At 44.7% G+C, this 23,258-nt stretch overlaps 1 protein-coding gene across 1 annotated transcript in view; it reads left to right on the forward strand.

The window, feature by feature from the left end:
• Positions 1-13,156: 13,156 nt before the first annotated feature.
• Positions 13,157-23,258, forward strand: part of PLA2R1 (phospholipase A2 receptor 1) — a gene marked incomplete at both ends in the record, with an annotated part of 124,325 nt that continues 114,223 nt past the window's right edge. Inside the window, one exon of the mRNA XM_080667890.1 lies at positions 13,157-13,241. Within this exon, the coding sequence (XP_080524016.1) occupies positions 13,157-13,241 (85 nt within the window). The remainder of the gene's footprint in view (positions 13,242-23,258) is intronic.

Raw genomic sequence — 23,258 nt, forward strand, 5'->3', positions numbered from 1 at the left:
TATATTATTAAAAAAATAATAAGATTTCTGCTTCCAAAAAAGGTGGAATAACTGTAACAACAAACAAAATACATGAAGCAATGATTTTCAAGACACTGGACATCGGGCATTAAAGGATAGTGATCCCTGAGAGACAGGAAATAAGGTGAGTCCTACAATAGTCCCAGCTTACCTAGTTAACTCTGTAGAACACTACCCAACAACAGTAGACATACTCTTAGTAAGCACACATGAAATATTCAGGAAAATAGACCACCTTCCAAGCCACACACAAAAAAACTCAATAAATTTAAAAAAATTCAAGTCATACAAAGTATGTTCTTTTTTTAAAAAATATATATTTTTTTTATTGATTTTTTACAGAGAGGAAGGGAGAGGGATAGAAAGCTAGAAACATTGATGAGAGAGAAACATCGATCAGCTGCCTCCTGCACACCCTCTACTGGGGATGTGCCCATAACCAAGGTACATGCCCTTGACCGGAATCGAACCTGGGACGCTTGAGTCCGTACCGACACTCTATCCACTGAGCCAAACCGGTTAGGGCCAAAGTATGTTCTTTGATCAGGATGGAATTTTATTAGAAATCAATAGAATGTATAAAGACCTCTCAAAACTCAGTAAATACGAAAATAATCAGTCCGGCCAATGTAGCTCAGTGGTTGAGTGTTGACCGATGAATCAGGAGGTCATAGTTCCATTCCCAGTCAGGGCACATGACCGGGTTGCAAGCTTGATCCCTAGTAGGGGACTTGCAGGAGGCAGCCAATCAATGATTCTCTCTCATGATTGGTGTTTCTATCTCTTTCTCCCTCTCCCTTCCTCTCTCTAAAATAAATAAAAAAATATTTTTTTAAAAAGGAAAAGAATCAAATTTTTAGAAATGGAAAAAACATTTAAACAGATATTCCACCAAAGGCGATATATGAATATCAAATAAGCACATAAAAAAATTTTCAACATTATTAGTCATTACAGTACTGCAAGTTTGTTTTTCTTTAAGTAAAATTGGTGAATAAAATTGTATCTATTTAAAATGTACAACATGATGATTTGATATACATGTACATTGTAAAGTGATTTCCACAATTAAGTTAGTTAACATATCACTTCACATTGTTACTTTTTTTTGTTTGGTGAGAACATTTAAGATCTATTCTCTTAGCAAATTTAAGTGGTCTATATATACTTATTAACTATAGTCACCATGCTATATGAGAAATGCAAATTTAAAACAGTGAAATACTACTATACACTATTAGAATAGCTAAATTTAAAAGAATAACCCCATACCAAGTATTGGCAGGTGTATTAGCTTCCTAGGGTTCCCACAACAAAGTACTACAAATCAGGTGGCTCAAACAACAGGAATTTATTGGTTCACAGTTTCGGAAGTTAGAAGCCCAAAATCAGTGTCAGAAGGGTTGGCTCCTTCTGATGGCTGTGAGGGAAAGCTCTGTTCTATGCGTCTCTCTCAGCATCTGGTGGTTTGCTGGACATCCCTGGAATTCCTTGGCTTGTAGATGCATCGCCTCAATCTCTGCCTTCATCCGCAACGGTGTGCATGTCTGACCCTGTGTCCAAGTGTCCACGTTTCATAAAGACACCAGTCATGATGACCTTATCTTAACTTGATCATCTGGAAAGATCTTGTTTCCAAATAAGGTCACATTCACAAGCACTGGGGATTCAGACTTCAAGAACTTTTGGGAAAACACAATTCCATCCATTACAAGATATGGAGGAACTAAGACTCTCATATAAACCAGTGGGAATGTAAAATGACACAGACACTTCAGAAAACACTTTGGTGGTTTCTTAAAAAGTTAAACATATAACTACAATATTATCCAGTTATTCTACTCATAGGTACTTACCCAGGAAAAATTAAAAGGTATATTCAAACAGGATTTGTACATAAATCTTCATAGCAACTTTATTTGTAATAGTATAATACTGGTAATAACTCAAATATCCCTCAACAGCCATTCAATGGATATTATTCAGCAATAGAAAAAAAACGAACTATGAATGCATGCAACAACATGCCCATACTTCAAAATAATTATTCTGAGTGAAAGAAGCCAGATTTTAAAAAGAGTATATACTGTATGATTTCATTTATGTAAAATTCTGGGAATTGCTAACTAATCTCTAGTGACTGAAAGCAGATCCAAAGTTGACTAGGGTCTGGATGGGATGGATAGGGGAGAGGGCTATCAAGGAACTCTGTGAAATTTACAGAGATGATGGATATGTTCATTATCTTGATTATAATAATGTTTCCATGCATGTGTAGACATGTCAAATTTTTTCAAATTGTACAATTTAAATTTGTGTGATTACTTGTTTGTCATTTTATCTCAATAAAGCTACAACAAAGGCCTTTGATAATTTAATGCTTCACTGCATTCACTAGGAATATATTAAAAATGTTATTTAACCCATTGATCTAAGTTTAAAAGGCTGAGGTTTCTGGCCTTATATTACTAAACTAGATGCCCAATGCATGAATTCGTGCATGGGTGGGGTCCAGTTGGCCAGCCCCAATCAGGGCCCCAATCAGGGCTGGGCCAGCTGGGGGGAGGGGCTTCAGGCAATTGGCCATTGGGCCCCACCCCAAATGGGGTTGGGGAGCTGATTGAGGGTCAGCAGCTGGGGGAGGAGCCATGGCACGTTGGCTGACCAGCCCTACCCCCAATTGGTGTGGGGGGGTGGTCAGGGCAGAGCTGGCTGGGGGGAGGGGCCACAAGCCGATCAGGTTGGTGAGGGCCCATCGGGGGCGGGGCCGGCCAGGAGGAGGGGCTGCAGGAGGTTGGCCACTGGCCCCACCCCCCAATCCAACCAGTTCGCTGGCCACAGTGGGCGTCATAGCGACCGGTCATTCCGGTTGTTCCGGCGTTCCAGTTGCTGGCTTTTTATATATATACACTAGAGACCCGATGCACAAAATTCATGCACTGTTGGGGTCCCTCAGCCTGGCCTGCCCCTTCTCACAGTCCTCAGGGTATATCCTACTGATGGCTGGCCTCCCTCTGCTGGAGGCGACCGACTGATCAGGGAAAGGTACCGCCCCCCATCACCCCCTCACTGCTGCTGCCTCTGGCCTCCCTCTGCAGGAGGGGACCCAGTGATCAGGGGAAAACCATGCCCCCATCATGCCTCTGCTCCTGCCAATGCCAGCTGCGAGGCTGCCTGAGCCGTGGCCTTTGCAACCACTGTGACTTGCCTGAGCCTCGGGCTCTTGCAGTGGCAGCAGCAATCGGCAGCTTGCCTGACCCCCGGGCTGACCCTGGGCAAGTGGCAGCAGCAATCGGCAGCTTGCCTGACCCCCGGGCTGACCCTGGGCAAGTGGCAGCTGCCATTGGTGGCTTGCCTGAGCCTGGGGCCAGCCCTGGCCAAGTGGCAGTGGCCATCGGCAGCTTACCTGAACCCCAGGCCAGCCCTGGGAAAGCGGTAGTGGTCATCGGTGGCTTGCCTGAACCCCAGGCCAGCCCTGGGCAAGCGGTAGTGGTCATCGGTGGCTTGCCTGAACCCCGGGCCAGCCCTGGGCAAGTGGCAGTGGCCATTGGTGGCTTGCCTGAACCCCGGGCAGGCTCTGGGCAAGCGGCAGCTTCCATTGCATCCCCAATGCTGCAAGTCCCCCCCACCCGCTGTGCTCGCAGCCTGCTGACCGGTTGTTACTGTGATGGTGTCCTGACCAATTTGCATATTACCCTATTATTAGATATATTGCTTTTTTCTAGTAACAAGATATAAATAAAGCCATTATGGAGGAACAAAACTACTATCTATAATAATAAAAGTGTAATATGCTACTTAGACTGGACATCCTTCCGGACAACCTTCCTGAAGCCGGGGCTGTGAGGGAAGCCCGGGTCCCGGGTGCCAGAGGAAAGCCAGTGCCAGCAGCCGGGGGAAGGAAGGCCTACTCTTGCATGAATTTTGTGCATCAGGCCTCTAGTTTATTTATAAATATAATGGAGGAAAAATTAAGTTATACACACAAATTCCTGGTCATTTAAGCATTCATATCTTCTCCTTTTCCAAAATCTAGACATCTGATAACAGTGTGATTCCTGTTTTAACCTAGGAAAAGTTAAGCTATGGAAAAGCTCAGCAGCATGCCTTGGATGAGTACTAGAAGAACCAGCAACATAAAACAGGTTTGCCGATTTTTTTAGTGCTCTATGTGCTGAGCTTTGCAGACCTTCTCAGAAAGCTACAATGAACTCTAATATTTACCCAGTTTAACCTAAAAAGTATTGGTGAAACCTTTATCGACAAGTTTCTTTTTAGAGCCCCATGACTAGCTCATGTCTAATCCCCATTATCTCTTCTACCCTGAGCTTTAGAATTTTGAATTGACTTAAAAATAAAACTTGCATGCCCTAGCAGGTTTGGCTCAGTGGATAGAGCATCAGCCTGCGGACCTAAGGGTCCTGAGTTAATTTCCAGTCAGGGGCACTTACCTCGGTTCCAGGCTCTTCCCGGGCCCTGGTCGGGGCTAGGAAGCAACCAATCATGTTTCTCTCACATCCATGTTTCTCTCTGTCTTTCCTTCTCTCTTCCACTTTCTCTGAAGAATCAATGGGAAAATATCCTCGGGTGAAGATTAAAATAAATAAATAAATAAACACAATAAAAAGAGACAAACTTTAAAAATAAAATAAAATAAAACTTGCATGATAAGACAAGTCTGAACATGCCAAAGGCTCATTGTCCCTGATCCCTCAGGATCATGTCCCTCCCTGAGAATAGCTGTGTCTGTGCTTCTGGGGGCCCTGCTTGTGGCTGGCATTTGGCTCACATTATTGCTTATCTTACAACGATCCTACAAGGTCAGATTTTATTGTCTCACACATAGAGAGGAAACTCAGCAAGATTATGTCACTTGACAAAAGTAAAATATCTAAGAAATAACTGAAGAAAGATTTTAACCCATCTATTAATGAACTATTCATGCATGCAACGACCTGACTGTACTTCAAAAGAATTATTCTGAGTGAAGGAAGAAAGATTTTAACTCATCTGCCTTCCTCCTCCTTCCCCCTTTCGTGCATATGTGAACACACCCACAGACTCCGCCTGGATTTACCGGGGTTGTCTTTGGATGAAAATCAAAAGGTGCAGTGATCACTCTATGTTGTTTTTATTTAAGAGGCACATTGGTGATTCCAAAAACTATCTTGTACACTTTCTGAATATTAAATGGAGTAAAATATCTAAATTGCTAGAAAATGATTAATGGGTGCTAAATAAATATTGATCCCTCCGCAGCCTTTCTATGTAAGTTCTAAGTTACAGATCACCGGGTGACAACCAGAAAATCAAGGCTGAGAAGGCAATTCGCTGGTTCCCAATGGGGGCTCCTGGAGTCAGGCAGCACCTTTCCCACCTGACAGCCATGCCATGTCTGCTGTGGCTTCCCACGGCATGCTTCTCCCTCCCTTTGTAATTTTGCAGCCAATTGGAAAGTTTACCTTTAAAATTAGCCTGCTCTCCCCCAAATGGGGGGTTTATTGCAGATTTCACTTCCTTTCTGTATCCCAAATATTACCTTCTGCCCTCAACTATTTAGAACCTAACGTGGGTTTTGAGCACAGACCCAGAAGTTTTCCACCTTAGCTGCACATTACAATAACCTTGGGAGTTTTAAAAAATACTAATGCTGGGGTTCCACCCCATATGGCTGGAATCAGAACCTCTGGGGATGGGACTCTGCGTGCTGGTTTTTAAAAAGGTCTCTAGGGGACTCTGACCACAGGGAGGGCTGAGCATCACTGGGCTAGCTACATTTCAGGGAGCATGTGCTGCTGGTAGATCTCTGCGGAGGGTTCTCCTCTTTCTTTCAGGGGTGCCGGGCTCTTTGCCTGCTGCTCTGCGCATCCTCAACCAAGGTTTCACACGGGAAGCCGAAGGAGAACATGAATGTGCAGAAATCAGTTACACATTGACAGGGCTGACTGAAGACACCTGGCAGACCTAATCAAAACAGAGAGTCAACTGAAATTTCCAAGTGAGTGGAACTTTCTTTCCGGCTAAATACCACACAAGGGAAAGCCATTAATTAAATTAAATTGATGTAAATTGCTGCCTGGACTAAGGTGAAAAACTAGTTCATTAACTCACTACTGAACTTGGCCCTTGACCCAATTAATTTTCATTTGTTTTCACCCTTTAGTACTCCAGCCATTGTGGGTGTTTTTAGTTAAAATATCATGGTAGAATATGACACAAAGTACTATTTTGAATACATCCAGAAATGTTTAATTAATGATAGGGAAAGCTGCTAAAAATGCATATTAAAAAGGTTAAAAACTCATGTCATATAAAATATATTCTCTTTTATCTATGGTACAGTTACCTCTTAATGAGATAGATTAGTACATGAAGTTAATGAATAGCCCAGGGTAGGACTTTAACAATAAGTCACGTAAATTCAGTGTCCCCATTGGTATATAATGACTGAACTACCTACCTCATGGAGTAATTGTTGTGGGTATCCTATCTAATAAAAGAGTAATATGCAAATTAACCATCATCTGCTACACCCACAAGCCACGCCCACCAGCCAATCAGGAACAAGTATGCAAATTAACCCAACCAAGATGGCTGCAGCTACGGAGTGAGCAGGAGGCTTGGATTTCCCCGGCAATGGAGGAAGCCAAGCTTTCCGCACACCCTGGCCGGCCCAGGCCTCCACTTAAGGCTACAAAGTTTCAATTATAGAAGATAAATAAATCCCAACAAAAATGGCGGCAGCCACAGAGCTGGGGAGAGCAGGAGGCTTGTGTTGCCCCTGATGATGGAGGAAGCCAAGCTCTCACAGCCCTGGCCTGCCTTGGTCTCCACTCAAGGCTACAAAGTTTCAATTATAGAAGATAAATAAATCCCAATAAAAAAGGCTGCGGCCACGGAGCAAGCAGAAGGCTTGGCTTCACTCAAGGCTACAAAGTTTCAATTATAAAAAATAAATAAATCCCAGATACCAGGGCCTCCTCTTGGGTCGCCGGGGGGCGTGGCTGGCCTGCAAACCATCACAGGACCCTCACCCAGGCCACCCCACGCCCCAAGGGAACCCCCACCCTGATCTGGGACACCCTTCAGGGCAAACCAGCTGCCCCCGACCCATGCACCAGGCCTCTATCCTATCTAATAAAAGAGTAATATGCAAATTGACTGTCACTCCAACACACAAGATGGCTGCCCCCATGTGGTCAAAGATGACTGACCCCATGTGGGCATAAGATGGCCGCCACAAGATTGCCAGCAGGGGAGGGCAGTTGGGATCGACCAAGTCTGCAAGGGAGGGCAGTTGTTGGAGATCAGGCCAGCAGGGGAGGGCAGTTGGGAGGGACCAGGCCTGCAAGGGAGGGCAGTTGGGGGCAATCAAGCCTGAAGGGGAGGGCAGTTAGGGGTGACCAGGCCTGCAGGGGAGGGTAGTTAGGGGCAAACAGGCTGGCAGAGGAGCAGTTAGGCATCAATCAGGCTGGCAGGGGAGTGGTTAGGGGGTGATCAGGCTGGCAGGCAGAAGCGGTTAGGGGCAATCAGGAAGGCAGTTGGGAGCCAACAGTCCTGGATTGTGAGAGGGATGTCCGACTGCCCGTTCAGGCCCGATCCTACCGGTAACCACTAATCTACACTAATCTACATTTTGTCACCATAGATTAGTTTATATTTCCCAGAATTTTATACAAATGAATCATAAAATATATACTCTTTTTGTTTGTTTGTTCTAGCTTCCTTCACTTAGCATTATTTCAAGATGCAGCTGTGTTGTTGCATGCATTCATAGTGCACTGCTTTTTATTACTGAATAGTATTGCATTGTATGGATACCCCTAAATTTATCCATTCATCTCTTGACAGACATCTGAGTTGTTTTCAGTTTTGGCTATTACTAATAAAGCTGTTATAAACGTTCATGTACAAATTTTGTATGGACTATACTTGCATTTTTCTTCAGTAAATACGTAGGAGTGGAATGGCTAGATCAGATGGTCATTGTACTGGATTGAATAGTGTCCCTCAAAATCCATGTCCACCTGGAACCTCAGAATGTGATTTATTTGGAAATAGGGTCTTTTGGGGTATAATTAGTTATAATGAAGTCATACTGGGTTAGGGTGGGCCCTAAATCCAATGACTAATGTCCTTTATAAGAAAACCATGTGAAAACACAGAGCCATATACAGGGAAGAAGGCCATGTGACAATGGAGACAGAGATTGTAGTGATGTAGCTATGAGCCAAGTAGTGCCAAAGATTGCCAGCAACCATCAGAAATTAGGAGAGAGGCATGGAACATGTTCTCCCTCAGAGACTCAAGAAGGAATCAATCCTCTAACACCTTGAATTTGAACTTAGGGCCTACACAACTGTGAAAGAATAAATTTCTATTGTTTTAAGCCACCTAGTTGTGGTACTTTATTACGGCAGCTATAGGAAACAAAGTAGTTATATATTTTTTTAACTTTCTTAAAGACTGCCAAACTGTTTTCCAAATTGGTTGCACCATTTTATATTCCTGTCAACAGTGTTTTAGTTTCTCCTCATCCTTCATCCTTGCTGACACTTAGTGTGGTCAGAATTTTTCATTTTAACCATTATAATAGGTGGATAGTAGTGTATCATTGTGGTTTAAATCTCCATTTCCCTAATGCCTAGTGGTCTTGAAAATCATTTCATGTGTTTATTTACCATCTGTATATCTTTTCTGGTAAAGTGCCTGTTTAAATCTCCTATTTGTTATTTGAATTGTTTGTTTTCTTTCTATTGGGTCTGGAAGTTCTTTATATATTCTAGATATAGGTTCTTTATCAAATATATGATTTGCAGATGTTTTGTCCCAGCTGGTGGATTTTCTTCCCATTCTCCTAACTGTATCTTTTGAAGTCAGCTGAGTATTCAAGATATCAGTTTGGATGCCTCTTTTTCTTGGTAGTCTTCTCTGAGCCCCAAGCCTTGAGACATGGCCCCTCTAAGTACTTATCATGTTTCAGATACATCCTCATATCATGACATGCATTTTACTCTATTATAATTGTTTGACTGCCTGTTTGTTTCTCCCACTAGACTCTGAACTCTGTGACCATAGGCAAAGAATCATTATGTCCTGTTCTTCGTTGGATCCTCTGCACAAGTACAAAGATTGATAGAAGGCTGAATATTCTCTGCTTGTCTCTCCAGACTGACTGTCCATAGCTCTCTACCCTGTTCTGTACTCTGCGAGCTGACTTCTGGGGACTCCTTGCCCATTGACTTCTGGCTGGGTTCAGCTAATGGGAAGAGGTCAGAGGGCAGGAGAAGACAGGACAGGCTATTTATTCTCTCAGTTTCTTCCCTGGCAGGCTTCCGTTTGGTAGTAGTTACTGTTCTCCTGTCCTGTCAGATGTTCCTTGTCCCATAGGTACAACTGTCATGAGGCTCCTTGAACTGTTCCCTGCCCTTGCTCCTTCAGACCCAGTGTAGTAATGGCAGTTTCCTGCACTTGGTAAGAAACTAGATCTTCACTATCCTGCTTGGTTCCCTTCACTCTGCTCATACCTTTATAAACAGTTTTTCCATTAAACCGTCACAATAAATCAGGGTCTCATCCTTTCTTTTGAGACCCTGATTCCTACAGTGCGCACACAAAAAATTATGAATTTTGACCCTCACTATAACCCTTACATTGAGTTTTAAATATCTAAAATGTCTTCAATGATTTCATTCAACATAATTCAGGTTTCTAATATCTTTCTTGAGTTTCAAATGATTAAAAATACTATATTTCTTTCAAGCCTATTCTTTCTTTTCTTCATTTATTTATTCATTCAGCAGAGACTTTTTGAGAACTTACTAAGTGCTGGGAATTTTGCTGCCCTGGGAATTCAAAGAGAAGGGAAATATATTTGGTTTCTCAAGAGACTCACTTTCAAGTGAGCGGTATAATTAAATAACCAATTCCAATTTAAAATGACAAATTGAGTCATAGAAGGCGTACAAAGGCCCGTAGGCACAGAGCTCTGGTGGCCTGTTCATAGCTGGGTCAGGGGACATTCCAACAGGACAGTGCTCTGCAGCATATAATTCTGAGCTCTCTGTTGCTCTTCTCTTTGCTGCCCCGCTCCCTTCCCACACATTCACAGCTCCCAGGAATGAGTGCTGACAATACACCAGACTCCATGCCAAGCATTGCACAAACCTTTCTCATTTAATACAGTGACTCTATGAAACAAATGCCACCATTTACATTTTACACAGAAGGAAACTGAGGTTAAGGGAGGCTAAGCCACCTGCTGGTAGGTGGCAGAGAGCCTCTCTCAACCATTGCATTCCCCTGCTTCATAAATCTGAAACACACACAGGACTGGGTTATGGGGGAGGATCATTTTCCTGAAGGCTGAAAGGCTGTCTGCCACAGATTTTCACCTCAGAGCTGCAATACTTCCAGAAGACATGGAAATTGGCGCTTTTTCTGAGTCTTCCCATCGTTGACTAGGAAATGTGATGTGAGTAGGCCAGGAAGCTGTCATCGCCTTTGTTCATTACACTAATAGCTCTGGAGATAAAATATGGCTGGTTTCCCCTCTTTATCCTGCTCATATTCACAGCACTGCTACTTTGGAATATTATCTGCTGTGGATCAGGGAAGGCTTTTTCTCTATTTCATTATTTAGAAGATAAAACTGAATCCCATAGAGCCAGATCCCACAGCCAGTGGGAGGTAGCCCAGTGTCCCGTAGCTACCCTCATTCATTAGAGTGCGCCAATATCTGCCCTTTGCTCCAGCCAGGCCCGCCTACTCTCTGTCTCTCATATAAACATTTCTCATTCCGACCTTTGTATTTTTTCTCACAACTTCTTCCCGTCCTAGAATAACCTCTTCTTCCCAACCCCCTCCTCCACCCTATCTGAGCACATCTGACCCTGCGTGATCCCTCTAGATCCTCCTGCCTCTCTCCTTTGACTCACTGCACTGCACCTCACCAAAGACGAACCTCAGTGTTGCACTGTACTACCTAATGATGCCACGTGGATTGCACCTGGGTGCTGCAGTGGAGACCAGCCCACTCAGACAGAGCTGAATCATCTACTTCGGGGATATTCCCATAGCACACAATGTAATGCTGAGGCCATAGGAGAGATTGCTAAATACTTCGTGCTTGAAGTCTATATAGTTTGGTATATAGAAAGCATCTCTTTTCAACATATATTCAGGCAGGGATGCTGCCTTCTATATAAAATGATATGCTATTGGCTAGGGACACACACTGGAGTCTCATACATTCTCTCAGCCACACCTCTTAGTCCAGCCACCTCTGTGGCAGCCAGCCCTGCACACACTTCCCTCAGTTCCCTCTGGAGCAACCTGGAAACACTTCACCTCCGGGCCTGCCATGCACCTGTTGCTATTCCCACTGTGTTTCCTGTCTCTCAGGGATCACTATCCTTTAATGCCTGATGTCCAGTGTCTTGAAAACCATTGCTTCATGTATTTTGTTTGTTGTTACAGTTATTCCACCTTTTTTGGAAGCAGAAATCTCATTATTTTTTATAATATATTTTTATTGATGTCAGAGAGGAAGGGAGAGATAGATGATAGATAGATAGATAGATAGATAGATAGATAGATAGATAGATAATTGATGAGAAAGAATCATTGATTGGCTGCCTCCTTCCTGCATGCCCTACACTGGGGATCGAGCTGCAACCCAGGCATGTGCCCTGACCGGGAATCAAATCTTGACCTCCTGGCTCCTAGGTTGATGCTCAACCACTGAGCCACGCCAGCTGGGCCCAGACTGGGTGGTTTAATCAACAGAAATTTATTTCTCACAGTTCTGGTGGCTGGAAAGTCCAAGATGAAGATTTTTGACAAGGGGTCCTATTTCTGGGTTGCAGATGGCCACCTTCTCATTTTGTCCTCACATGGCCTTTCCTTGGTGCCTGCGGGTGGAAAGATGGCTCTCTCCTTATAAGGCCACCAGTCCTATCTAGCACCCCACCTTTGCAACCTCATTTAACCTTAATTAAGTCCTAAAAGCCTGATCTGCAAATACAATTACACTGGGGGATTAGGGCTTCAACATATGAATGGAGGGAGGGTTGCAGAATTAAATCTAAGACAGTGTTGCTAAAAAATATCAGCTGAGAAAGGCAAGGTTCTCCGAGATGGCACCATTTTATCTGCAAGCTTCCTTTGCTTGCTTTCTTCTCATATTTTAATCACTAATGTCAAGATCCTGTTCGGAAAGGTCTCATGAATATCAAGTGTTTCTTGTGTTCTGCTGGTGATTTGAAAGATTGCAGTTAGAAGGACTACAATCTAGTCAGGGTTTTCCTTACCAGTTTAAGGAGTAACTTTTGCTAGATTAAGGAGTAACAGAGCAAATCACTTTGCCTTTCTGGATGAGTTTTCTCAGCTATAAAATGAGATAATGGGACAACGCCCAAACAAGGGATAGATAACCCAGCTATTTTGCTGGAATGGGAAATCCAAGGAGATGGAAGGGGAAAGTTGTTTTTAAAACGGAAAAGAGCTCAAGAATGTAACTCTGCAGTGAGGAGCATGCAGATCCCATGCACTGCACCTCAGAGATCTCCAGTTGTCCACGTTCCAGGGGAGGGGGCGTCCAGAGCGCCCCTAAGGAGCCCGGGTTCACGGAGCAGTTTGGTTTACCCCAAGCTGCGTGCTGCCAAACCCCCAGTGTTTACCAGAATCCGGGTGGTTTTCAAACCCAGATGTCGGACTTCCTGTCCCAGAGATTCTCAATTAATTTACACGCCCTCACCCCGCTGGAAGCAGGAGGAGCGTGCACAGGGCAGCCTCCCCCTACCCCCGCTCCAAACGCCTCCCCCCACCCCACAGGCAGGAATTTCTGGGATGGGCAGATGGTCCACCCCTTCCTCCTCCTCCTCCTCCTCCTCCTCCTTTTCGGAGTCGTAGTGGGTAGGGCGGTGAAAACCTCCCCGGCTTTCCAGTCTCCCGGCACGGAGCCCCGTGTGTCCTCACACAGTGGTAGCGGGGGTGACTGAGTGAGACCCTCGGGAGGGGTGGAGCGCGAAGGTTCTGAGTTTCCGCCTCCTGCGCAGCAGGGCCAGGCGCTGGGGCCGAGGCGCTGGCCCCCGCTGCAGAGGCACTGGGCGCCCGGCGAGCCTAGTGGTTAGCGATGCTGCTGCCGTGGTCGCTGCTGCTGCTGCTGTTGCTGGGAGCGCCGGCGGCTCCTTATCCCGAGCGAGTTCCCGAGTGGCAGGGTGAGTGTACTACGGGTGGAGGGACCAAATCGGCACGTCGGGGCTGGGGTAGTCAAGGGAGTGGAGAATGGGCGAACCTGGGCGGCGAGCGAGGGCAGCCAGAGAGGCCGAGTTTACCTGGTGGCTGCACATCTGCAGTCCGAGCAAGCCCTGCACCCCTTCATCCGAGTCCTGCAACCCATTCCTCGGCGCCGCATCCTCCAGGCTTCAGCCCGGGGCGCAAGGAGGGGCGGGGCCTGGGCTTGCAGGCAATTCTGCTCAACTCTGGCCGCACGAGCCGGGCAAAGGAGGTTAGGAGGCGATTCAAAACGTACGCTACTGAGAATTGTTTATTTGGGAGGAGCATCTCTCGGATAAATGATGGCAAAAAGATGTTCCATTTTGTCCCCTCCCAAAGCAAGTGCTCTGGGTGTGCGCCGCCACTTGTGGAATGGCCCACGGAGGGAAAGAAAGCTTAATCTCCTCTGTTATCGCCTCTCAGACCAGATGGGGGAGAGGCGCCCCTGTGGCCCTGATCAGCTGTGGGAACTGGAGCAAGTTGCGGTTTGCGCCTCCTTTTCGCTCGTGAAGGACAATGGGGTCTGCGATATGCATAGGACGGCTGAGAATTAAGTGTGATCCTTGGTAAGGCACGGGGCACCCCAGGGATCCAGAGTTCCTTCAAAGTAACCCGCCTCCCACCGCACCTGCAACACGTGTGCACACACGGATCACTTCACCAAACATTTGTTGAGCACCGACTGTGAGGAAGATTGGTAAAGGGATGTGTAAAGAGACATGCGAGGCTGTCCTGCAGGGGCCCCCATTACTGAGTAACTGCACGGGCTGCTTCAGCAGCCGAGAAGACAGCATCCAAAAGTGGAGGCTCTGTGTGAAGGGATGCAGGGGGAAGTTCACCTAGCCAGGAGGAGCCTGGGGCGGCCTCCCTCCCCTCTCCCTTTGGGGATAAGTTCCGAGAGGGGGTAAAACAAGGTGTCATCCATGTCTACGTTCATTGTTCTCCCTCTCAACATATTGCGTATACATTTTTGAAGTGTCTTTCCTGAACTGTATTCTCTAGCACTCCCAGGAGGCTTTGTCAGGAACAGGTTGAGCAGTTCTTATTCCAAAGTGGCCAAAGGTCAGAGGCCTCTTCCGTCCTTGGTCGGTTCAGTAAAAATGCTTCTGTGGATGCACATCTGACCTGCGGTGTGCTCCGTGGCCACTAAGAGTTTACTGTGCAGTACTTATTCCATTTTAAAGTGTGGGCTGGCTTTGCCTGAGCACCAGCTATCTGGAACGGGGCAGCAGCAGCCCATGGGACAGGAGCTGAAACCCAGCCACAGGGAGAGAATGTGCTGTGATCCTCTGAGCCGGGTTTAACACTGATGGGCTAATCCTTTCTATATGTAGCCGACCCAAATCCTGGCCGAGAGCTTTCTAAGCAGTGCCTTCTCTTTAGTACTCAAGGACGCTCTGAAGCCAGACCACCTGCTAGTTCTATATGCTCTGGGTGACAGCATATGACACATTTGGCACAGAGATTCTTCAGATATGAAAACGCTGCCTCTGGCATTCTAAGGAGCACAGAGATTATGTGGCATTGAGTGTCTCAGTCCTCAAAAAGGCTCCCCTCCTGGACTCCAATCACCCACATCAGTGAAATTTCAAGTATAATCTAGACAGATTTGAAATCAAGTTTTTCCTACCTGTACACAGATGGAAAAAAACAAAATCTTAGCATTGGAAGGGACCTGACACATTGTCTGCTCTAGCCATTCATTTTTCAGGCATGGAAGCTGAGGTATATAGCTGTGTTTTGGGTGTCTCCGTTTACTATTGTGTTCAATGCACCACACTGACTTGCTTTTAGCCATGATTGGCATCCACAGATTAACTAGGAAAAAAATATGCGCCTATTTCAGTTCCATATCCACTAATACATGATATGTAATAATGCAAGGCAGATTATGCACGTAGTATTTTTTATCTGAATTGTTTGATATGTATTATTGATTGTTCTGATAAGCATCCCGGCCTTGTGGGGGAGGTGGGGGGGGGCAGATAATTGATGGTATTGTGCTGACTTTTCAGTCATTTGTCAATAATTTTGCACTAAAAATAAGTAGATGCAGTGTCATGTAGTAGTTAAATTCTTGGGCTCTAGGAATCAGATTGCCTGGGTTCAAATCCTGGCTCTACTGTTTACCAGCTCTGCAATCTTGGATAAGTTACTTAACCTCTCAGTTTACTCATATATAAAAATGAACCTAATAATAATACTTAGGACTTGTTCTTTTGTTTCAATTTCACCATAACGCCCTCTTCCTCTGGCCAGTTCAGACCATTTAGACAGGTTGGTAGCCGGTAACAATTATTTCTTGCCCCGAGCACAGCACCGTACTTGGCATGTCTGCTGTCTATCTTCTGACCTCTAATTGATTATTCTAAGGGGCTTTATTGTGGTTCTGGGATCAGAACCTTTTCTTCTAACAAGTGCTGAAACTGGATGCTACTTACTCAAGTACCCCATATTCTCGGAGGACAGTAGAAAGAGTGAAGAAGGAAGTGGGGCATCCTGGGGAAAGGTGGGCATGGTCTCTGTGGGGGTTGCTAAAGGAAATGAATTGGGGGACAAGTAAAAGGGTTTTGATGCTATATTGAGGGCTGAAAATTATATATGTGAAATGGCCCCAACCAACATAGGAAAGTTTCCTCTATAACATTCAGCTTCCCAGAGGCCAGAGTGGAGGGATCCCATGGCTGTATCAGTTGTTGGGAATGGCCAAGGTAGGCTCTTCTGAATGGCCAGTGACCAAGAAAAGTGAAGTGCTGATGCCCATGAGGTCCAAGGGCTTAACCATGGTGTCCTACCTGGAGAAAAGACTGAACTGGGTGGAGAGGGTTGGGGGTGTCTTTCGACATCCTATGCCAATGGGAAGAGGGGCAAGGAGCTGGAAGCTTCAGTTGTTCATTCTCTGTCTGTCAAGCACTATGCACTTCATCTCCTTGTTTTGGTTTAGGTTCACCCAAAAGCAATCACTGAGGTGTGTATTTATTTGGATGCAAGTAATTTACTTGGGAGGTGATTCTAAAAGGCATGGTGAAGGAGTAAGGAAATGAGACAGGGAAGAGAAGAAAGCCATTATAGGTAACTGGGCTTCAATTTCACAAAAGTCCTTCTGAGGGACCCAGTGAGGGGCAGGAAGCACAGACATTCATCTACCACCCCCACCCATCATTGATGGAGGGCCCCTCCTAGGGCACTAATCTTGTGCTCTGCACTGCCTGGAGCTCTGTCAGGCAGGGAGACACAGAAAGTCAGGCGAAGTAAATGAGAACTGTACCAGGTGAGTGGCCTCCAGGGTTGGCAGTGAGGGCAGGGAACCAGCAGAATCTTCCACTCACCCACAGATCAGGGAGACAAAAATATGGTCAGGATCAGATACTGTTCCCAAGAGGCTGAGAGTCCAGAGACAGATACTGAAACACAAGCAATTTCAAAACAGTGCAGTGAGTGTTATGATAATAAGGAATGAGCAAAGTGCTAAAGGGATGCAGAGGAGGATTGACCTGAGGGACTGGGGACTCACAATAGGGCATTTGTTTTGCTGAAGAGTAAGTAAATAGTTGCCACATGTGAAAAGGAGCTAAAACATTTCCAGGAAAGCATAGAGTATTTGCAAAGGTACAGAATCACAGTGGGGGGGCAGTAGTTCAACGGGGTGAAAGTTCTAGTCTGGGCTCCTTTGAATGGAGGAAAGTGGGCTCTGAAGGTCACTTGGGCAGGCGCTGGATGTAAGGGTGCCAGGATCTCAAGGGGACCCAAGGCTTCTGGGAAACCAAAAACAAGCCACTGGAATGAACCAAATATTTTTTTCTTCCTTTCTTTCTCTCAGGGGCTGTTTGATGGTCACTGTTTGGTTCTCCTTCTGTGAACTAGTTTATTCTGCTTCAACTTGCAGGACTTTTCATGTGTAGTTTCCACAGCATCCTTGGAAGAGTTCCTTAATTTCATGAAAGAGGAATCTGGCCACACTGGTCACAGCTGGCTGGCCAGTCCCTGTGCTCTGCCCTGGAATCAGAGGCCTTCTCATGGCTGGTAGGCCATGTAGCGGTGTGAGATGCACGCAGGGATGCTGCCCCAACAGGTCCTGTGGATGAGTAGACCCCCAGAATAGGGTCATGGCAGGACAAGAAGCTGTGACATGTCTATATTTGGAAGCATATAGAGAAAGATGAGGAATGAAGAGTTTGGTTGGAGGGACTATGCTTAAAAGAGGGGAAAATCTGATTGGTGATTGGGTACTGCTGAGAAGGGTCTTGTGAATTTGGACAAAAGGAAACCAGGTCACACTTTTAAGTTTAGGAATGCCATGGTCAGTTTGGGATATGAAAAGGGTAATTTGAAGAGCAGCAAAGAGACCATCTGGAAGGTTAAAGCAATTTCCCATGAAAAAAGATGCTGATGACCCAAGCTAAAAAGTCAGTCCCAGTAGAAATATTGAGGAGCAGAAAGTTTGCATTAAGACTTTTATGGGGTAAAGAGGAAGAAAATAAAAAATAATAGACTTAGTGAAAGTTAGGAGACAGGAGAAATGGCAGAACCAGAGGGGTAGACTATACCATGGAAACAAGGAGTTGTGGAGGTAGAGTCGTTCTCAGCAGTGACCAGATCCAAGGTTTGGTTGTAGGAGTGGTCACTGAAGTGGAGAGCAGGTCCTCGGAGCAGAGGAGGTTGATGAAACAAGCATCCAGAGCAGTACAGACATCCATTTCTGAAAAAATTTTAGTCAAAAAATATCCTTATTTAATAGGATGTGCAGCTGCTTTGCTATTCTCATCCATTCTATTTTGTTTCGTAATGCTTGTCATTAAATTGACCACATGACCCATTCAATGGGCCACAACCTGCAGTGGAGAAAACCCCAGGACCGAGTGTTGGGTTATCTGTGTGCAAGTTAAAGGCTTTGGAGTGGGGAGGACAAAGGATAATCTGCTGGTGTCACATAGTGAATGTGAGGAAGAGGTTCAGGGTGGTGCACCCCAGGGTCGAGGAAGGAAAGACAGGGTGCCACATGGGAGAGGTTTCTGAAGGAGGGTGATGAGAGTCACCCCCTGGAGTCAGCAGTGGGGAGAAGTCCTTACCCTGAAATTTTCCCCATAATTTCCATTCCTAATGCAAAGGTGAAAAGGCTCCTCTCAACTGCTCCTGGTAGTGTCTAACATTTGGGGATTGGTTACTACGTGCCCTTTTACATATGTTAACACATTGAATCCTCACCAAACTCAGGTACTGTTAATACATACTCTTCTTTTACTGATTAAGGAGGGTTAAGTAATGAGTCTATAGGAACTTGTAGAGTGGGGTTTCAAACCAGCCACTTACTAGTGAACACTAACGCGAAGAACTCTTGGATAGCCTTGTGACTCTGTTAAATAGATCATTCTGTATCCTGATGTTTGATGGCAGCGTGTGATTTAATTTTGTGGCAAGTGGAACTGGAGGCAAGTCTCTTACTCTCTCTGCAGCTCCTCCTTTTCCAAACTAGTACTTCCCACATGTGGGAGTGAATAGTTCATAAAGCAAAAATGTGCAGAGCTATTGATTGCTTTTTATTTTTCTAGGTGATTCCTAAACTCTGGAGATTTGGAATTGAAGTGAAAGCATGTCAGATACTGGTTTAACTGCCCATCCTGATCATAAATCACTCCAGTCGTTTGACTCTGTTTCTCCCATCTCTGTTGGTCATCTCTCAGACCTATTCCACTTCATGCAATTCTCATCTCAGTTTCTCTCACTGGCTCCTTTCCTCTGAGCTTTTGAGAGTCAGAATGGACTTGCAGTTTTCCTAGCTCTTTTTACTCTTTCTCATTAAGCTCCTAACCTCTTTTCCCATTGTTGGCTGGCGCAGTAACTGATACCACACAATGGGGATTCCAAGCCAATGACTGGAAAGGTTGAGCCACACAGAGAGCTCAGTTGTCCCCTCAACTCCCCTTCCTTGACCTAACAATTTGCTTATTTATATCAGGTTTTCTGAAGAAATGATCCCCTTCCCTTTTTTTTGCCTCTTTTGAACTCATCCCTCTGTGATGAATCCTCTTATGATCTGTCAATGTAACATACTTGAAACATGTATAGACCTTTGCATCCATTTTCCTTTAGAAATTACCTTAGAAGGTTTTGAAGCGATGTTTCAATTCAAACCTAGGAAGATAAATTATATTTTTAATTGATCAAAGGAAAAGGAAATATTGTAAAAACAAACACAACACCTTATAAATATTACAAAACAAACACAACACCTTATAAACACTTGGAAAAGAATATTTTATAAAGCCACTCAATAAAAATGGAAGAATATTATTATAATTTCTATCAATTAGGTTCTAATGAAACAGAGCTAAACAAAACAGCAAGAGGTTCCTGTTTTTGTGTGTGTCCACATGACTTTTTTTTTTTAAATACATTTTATTGATTTTTTACAGAGAGGAAGGAATAGGGAGAGAAAGCTAGAAACATTGATGGAGAGAGAAACATTAACCAGCTGCCTCCTGCACACCTCCTACTGGGGGTGTGCCCGCAACCAAGGTACATGCCCTTGACTGGAATTGAACCTGGGACCCTTGAGTCCGCAGGCTGATGCTCTATCCACTGAGCCAAACCGGTTAGGGCCACATGACTTTTTAATTTATGACACTTTCCAGACTACCGCAGTTTCAAAGAAATATGCTAATAAAAAATGTTCGCTGTTGCCCTAACCGGTTTGGCTCAGTGGATAGAGCGTTGGCCTGCGGACTAAAGGGTCCCAGGTTCGATTCCGGTCAAGAGCATGTACCTTGGTTGCAGACACATCCCCAGTAAGGGGTGTGCAGGAGGCAGCTGATCAATGTTTCTCTCTCATCAATGTTTCTAACTCTATCCCTCTCCCTTCCTCTTTGTAAAAAATCAATTTAAAAAAATGTTCACTGTTTCCAGTGTTTGGCATTCTGCTCTTGAGAACTTTCCTTTTCTTTTTTAAAATTTATTTTGTATTAGTTTCAGGTGTACAGCATAGTGGTTAGACAATCATATACTTTACTAAGTATTTTCCTGATATTTCAAGTACCCACCTAGCACCATACATAGTTATTACAATATGGTATTATTGACTATATTCCCTGGACTGTACTTTACATCCCCATGACTATTCTGTAACTACCAATTTGTACTTCTCAATCTCTTCACCTTTTTCACCAAGGCTCCCAAACCCCCTCCCCTCTGGCAACCATCAGTTTGATCTCTGTATCTATGAGCCCGAGAAGTTTCCTTTTTAATTATGAAAATATAAACAGGAAATTCCAAGTGATTATTTAACTATAATATTTGTCCTATTTTGCTGCTATTTTGTGTTAGCCATGTTCAGAGTTAAGATTTGCTTTTTTTCTTATTAATATTTATAAAGTGCCCATAGGGATTGAGGTAATCATTATCAGGATCCGATGAGGCCAGCACTAATTTTAAACCCATTGTGCAAATGGGGAAAGTAAGGCAGATGCTCTTTACCTTCAAGCAGCTCTACCCTAAAAGAAATGTTCTGCAGTTTTCCACAGTCTATTTCCTATCGTGTTAGTCTTGTATAAATAAGAACAGGGTGAGCTTTATGGACATGTAACCTGGGTGGTCTCCTAGGGACCCATGCTCAGAAAGACCTTGAACTTGGGGGTTAATGCTCTGTGGTTTGTGGTCTTGGAATTCTTAAACATTTTTATCTTTGAATTTGTGCTTTGGGCATGAAGTCTCATGGGGCAATGGAGCACAAGCCAGGGGCTTAAAGCCATACCTCAAGCTCAGTCTCCACTTCCCTGGATGGGTTTTCAGCCTCCCCCTTCATATACCTATTCTCCACCTACCTGGCAATCAGGTTGCATTGGGGTTGAGGACTGGAGGCCTAGGGTCTAGGAGTGGATGGCCAATGGCATCTAAGGGCAGAGCAAGGCAGCCGCTGTCCCCCGAGCTGGCAGCACCTCTCTATGTTCAGTGGGGACTACGCGGAAACCTATCACCCATTCCTAATCCAGGCACTGAATGTGTTCCCAGCCCTTTCTGGCATGGAAGTTGCAATCACTCACATGCCCATGGGAAATTAGATTGACTCAACTTCCCTGCCCCAGCCAGGGCCCTGAATTTTCATTTTACTCTGGGCCCTGCAAATTAGGCAGCCAGCCTGAATAGGAAGCATGGGCCAGTTATGGGTTGAATTGTGTCTCCCTCAAAATGTATATGTTGAAGTCCTAACTCCTCAATACCTCATAATGAAACCTTATTTGGAGATAGGGTCTTTACAGGGTAATCCAGTTACAATAAAGTGATTAGGGTGGGCCCTAATTTAATAAACGATCTCCTCCAAAAAAGGGGAGATTTAGATAGAAATATGCATAGAGGGCAGATGACATGAAGAAACACAGGGAGAAGATAAGCATCTGTCGATAAGCCAGGGAGGCAGGCCTGGAACAGATCCCTCCCTCCTACACTGGCAGGGAGCCAACGCTGCCAGCACCTTGATTTTTGACTTATAGCCTCCAGATCTATGAGACAGTTGTCCCTGTTGTCTAAGCCACTCAGGCTGTGGCACTTTGTTATGGCAGCCCATGCAAATGACAGGGATGGAGGACATATTTACCATTAAAACGTGGTTTTCTTTTCATGTCGGTCTCCCACTTTAGTAAATGTATACTTGTCTTCATTGGGTATATTCTCAAAGCAGTTAAAATGGCTAGTCTTTATAAACATGCTTTCAATGACGTTACATCTTTCCCAGCGTTGTTTTGTTGTTGGTGTTCTTCTCTGTTTGTTTTGATGACCAAGTCTTTAGATCATATTCCCTCAGGGCTTCAACATGCCAGTGTTTGTGAGGGAAGTGTAAGAAAGTTCTGTCTGACTGTGTCTTCTTGCCATAACTTGCTCTTTGTAATGAATGAGGCTCCCTGGTGACTGAGGTGGTATGTCATCAACACAGTCTGTAAGATAACATGGCCGCTGTCAGTAAGGATATTTACACTGGCATTGTCTGTTAGGTGCTTCAGAGTTCAATATAAAGGAAAAATGGTGGAGAAATAAACTAAAAGCCAAAAAGAAGAAACGTGTGCAATTCCACTTAAAATTTCATTGGTAACATACAGATACACCCAAGAACTTCTAAAGAGAGTAAGATTTTCTGCAAGGGGCACTACTGCTACATGAGATGGGCAGCAAAGGAGGGGCAGGGGCGGGGAGGAGAATGGCAGTGAGTGGCAAGGACAGTCTGAAAGAGTTAATCCACTTCACACAGGGAATGGTAGCAGGCAATTTGAATCCTCACAAAACCGGAGCCTGGCGGAGCTGATTAAGTTGGGTTTCATTTTCCCCCTCCTGTGAGAGGAGTATTGTATGCCTTATGGAACTTGAAACGACAATTTGGGGAGATTAGGAAGAAAGGGGGAAAGAACACATAAAGAGATTTAGCAAGAGGGGTCCACTGGCCTGTGGAGGTGGTGATTACCCAGGTTCAGAAGCCGCAGGAGAATAAAGAAGGCTCAAAGTCAAGGACAATGCTCGGGCAGGGAAAGAGAAGGAAGTTCTGAGGTGGGAGGAAGAGGTATTTTAGAATGTACTGCACTTTTTAGTTGGTTAATGGAAGGCAATTGATAGGAAGGCACAGGCTTTGTTAGGAGCTGTCAGGTTGTTAAGAGACAAACACCAAATCTCAGATGATCTAGGATAAAAGCAAATACTCACTCAGAGAGGACCACGAAGGGCAGGCACACTTTTCACTTTGTTCTTTCAAGTACAATGTATGTGCTGCAAGCATTAGACATTCCTTGCTTATTGGATTGGAAAGTCCTGTTAAGAATCCAGATTTTCTGCATCGTTCAGCCATGAATGGGAATTGATTCAGCCAATTACAACATCCCTTCCTGCTACAGAGTAATGTCAGGAACACGATCGACCTGAAGCCATTGTTCCCTGGAGGGCACAGACCCACATTTGTGCAGCTGAAAAAGGTCAGTCTGTCT

The sequence above is a fragment of the Plecotus auritus genome, assembly GCF_963455305.1.
Source record: "Plecotus auritus genome assembly, chromosome: 5".
Lineage (NCBI taxonomy): Eukaryota > Metazoa > Chordata > Mammalia > Chiroptera > Vespertilionidae > Plecotus > Plecotus auritus.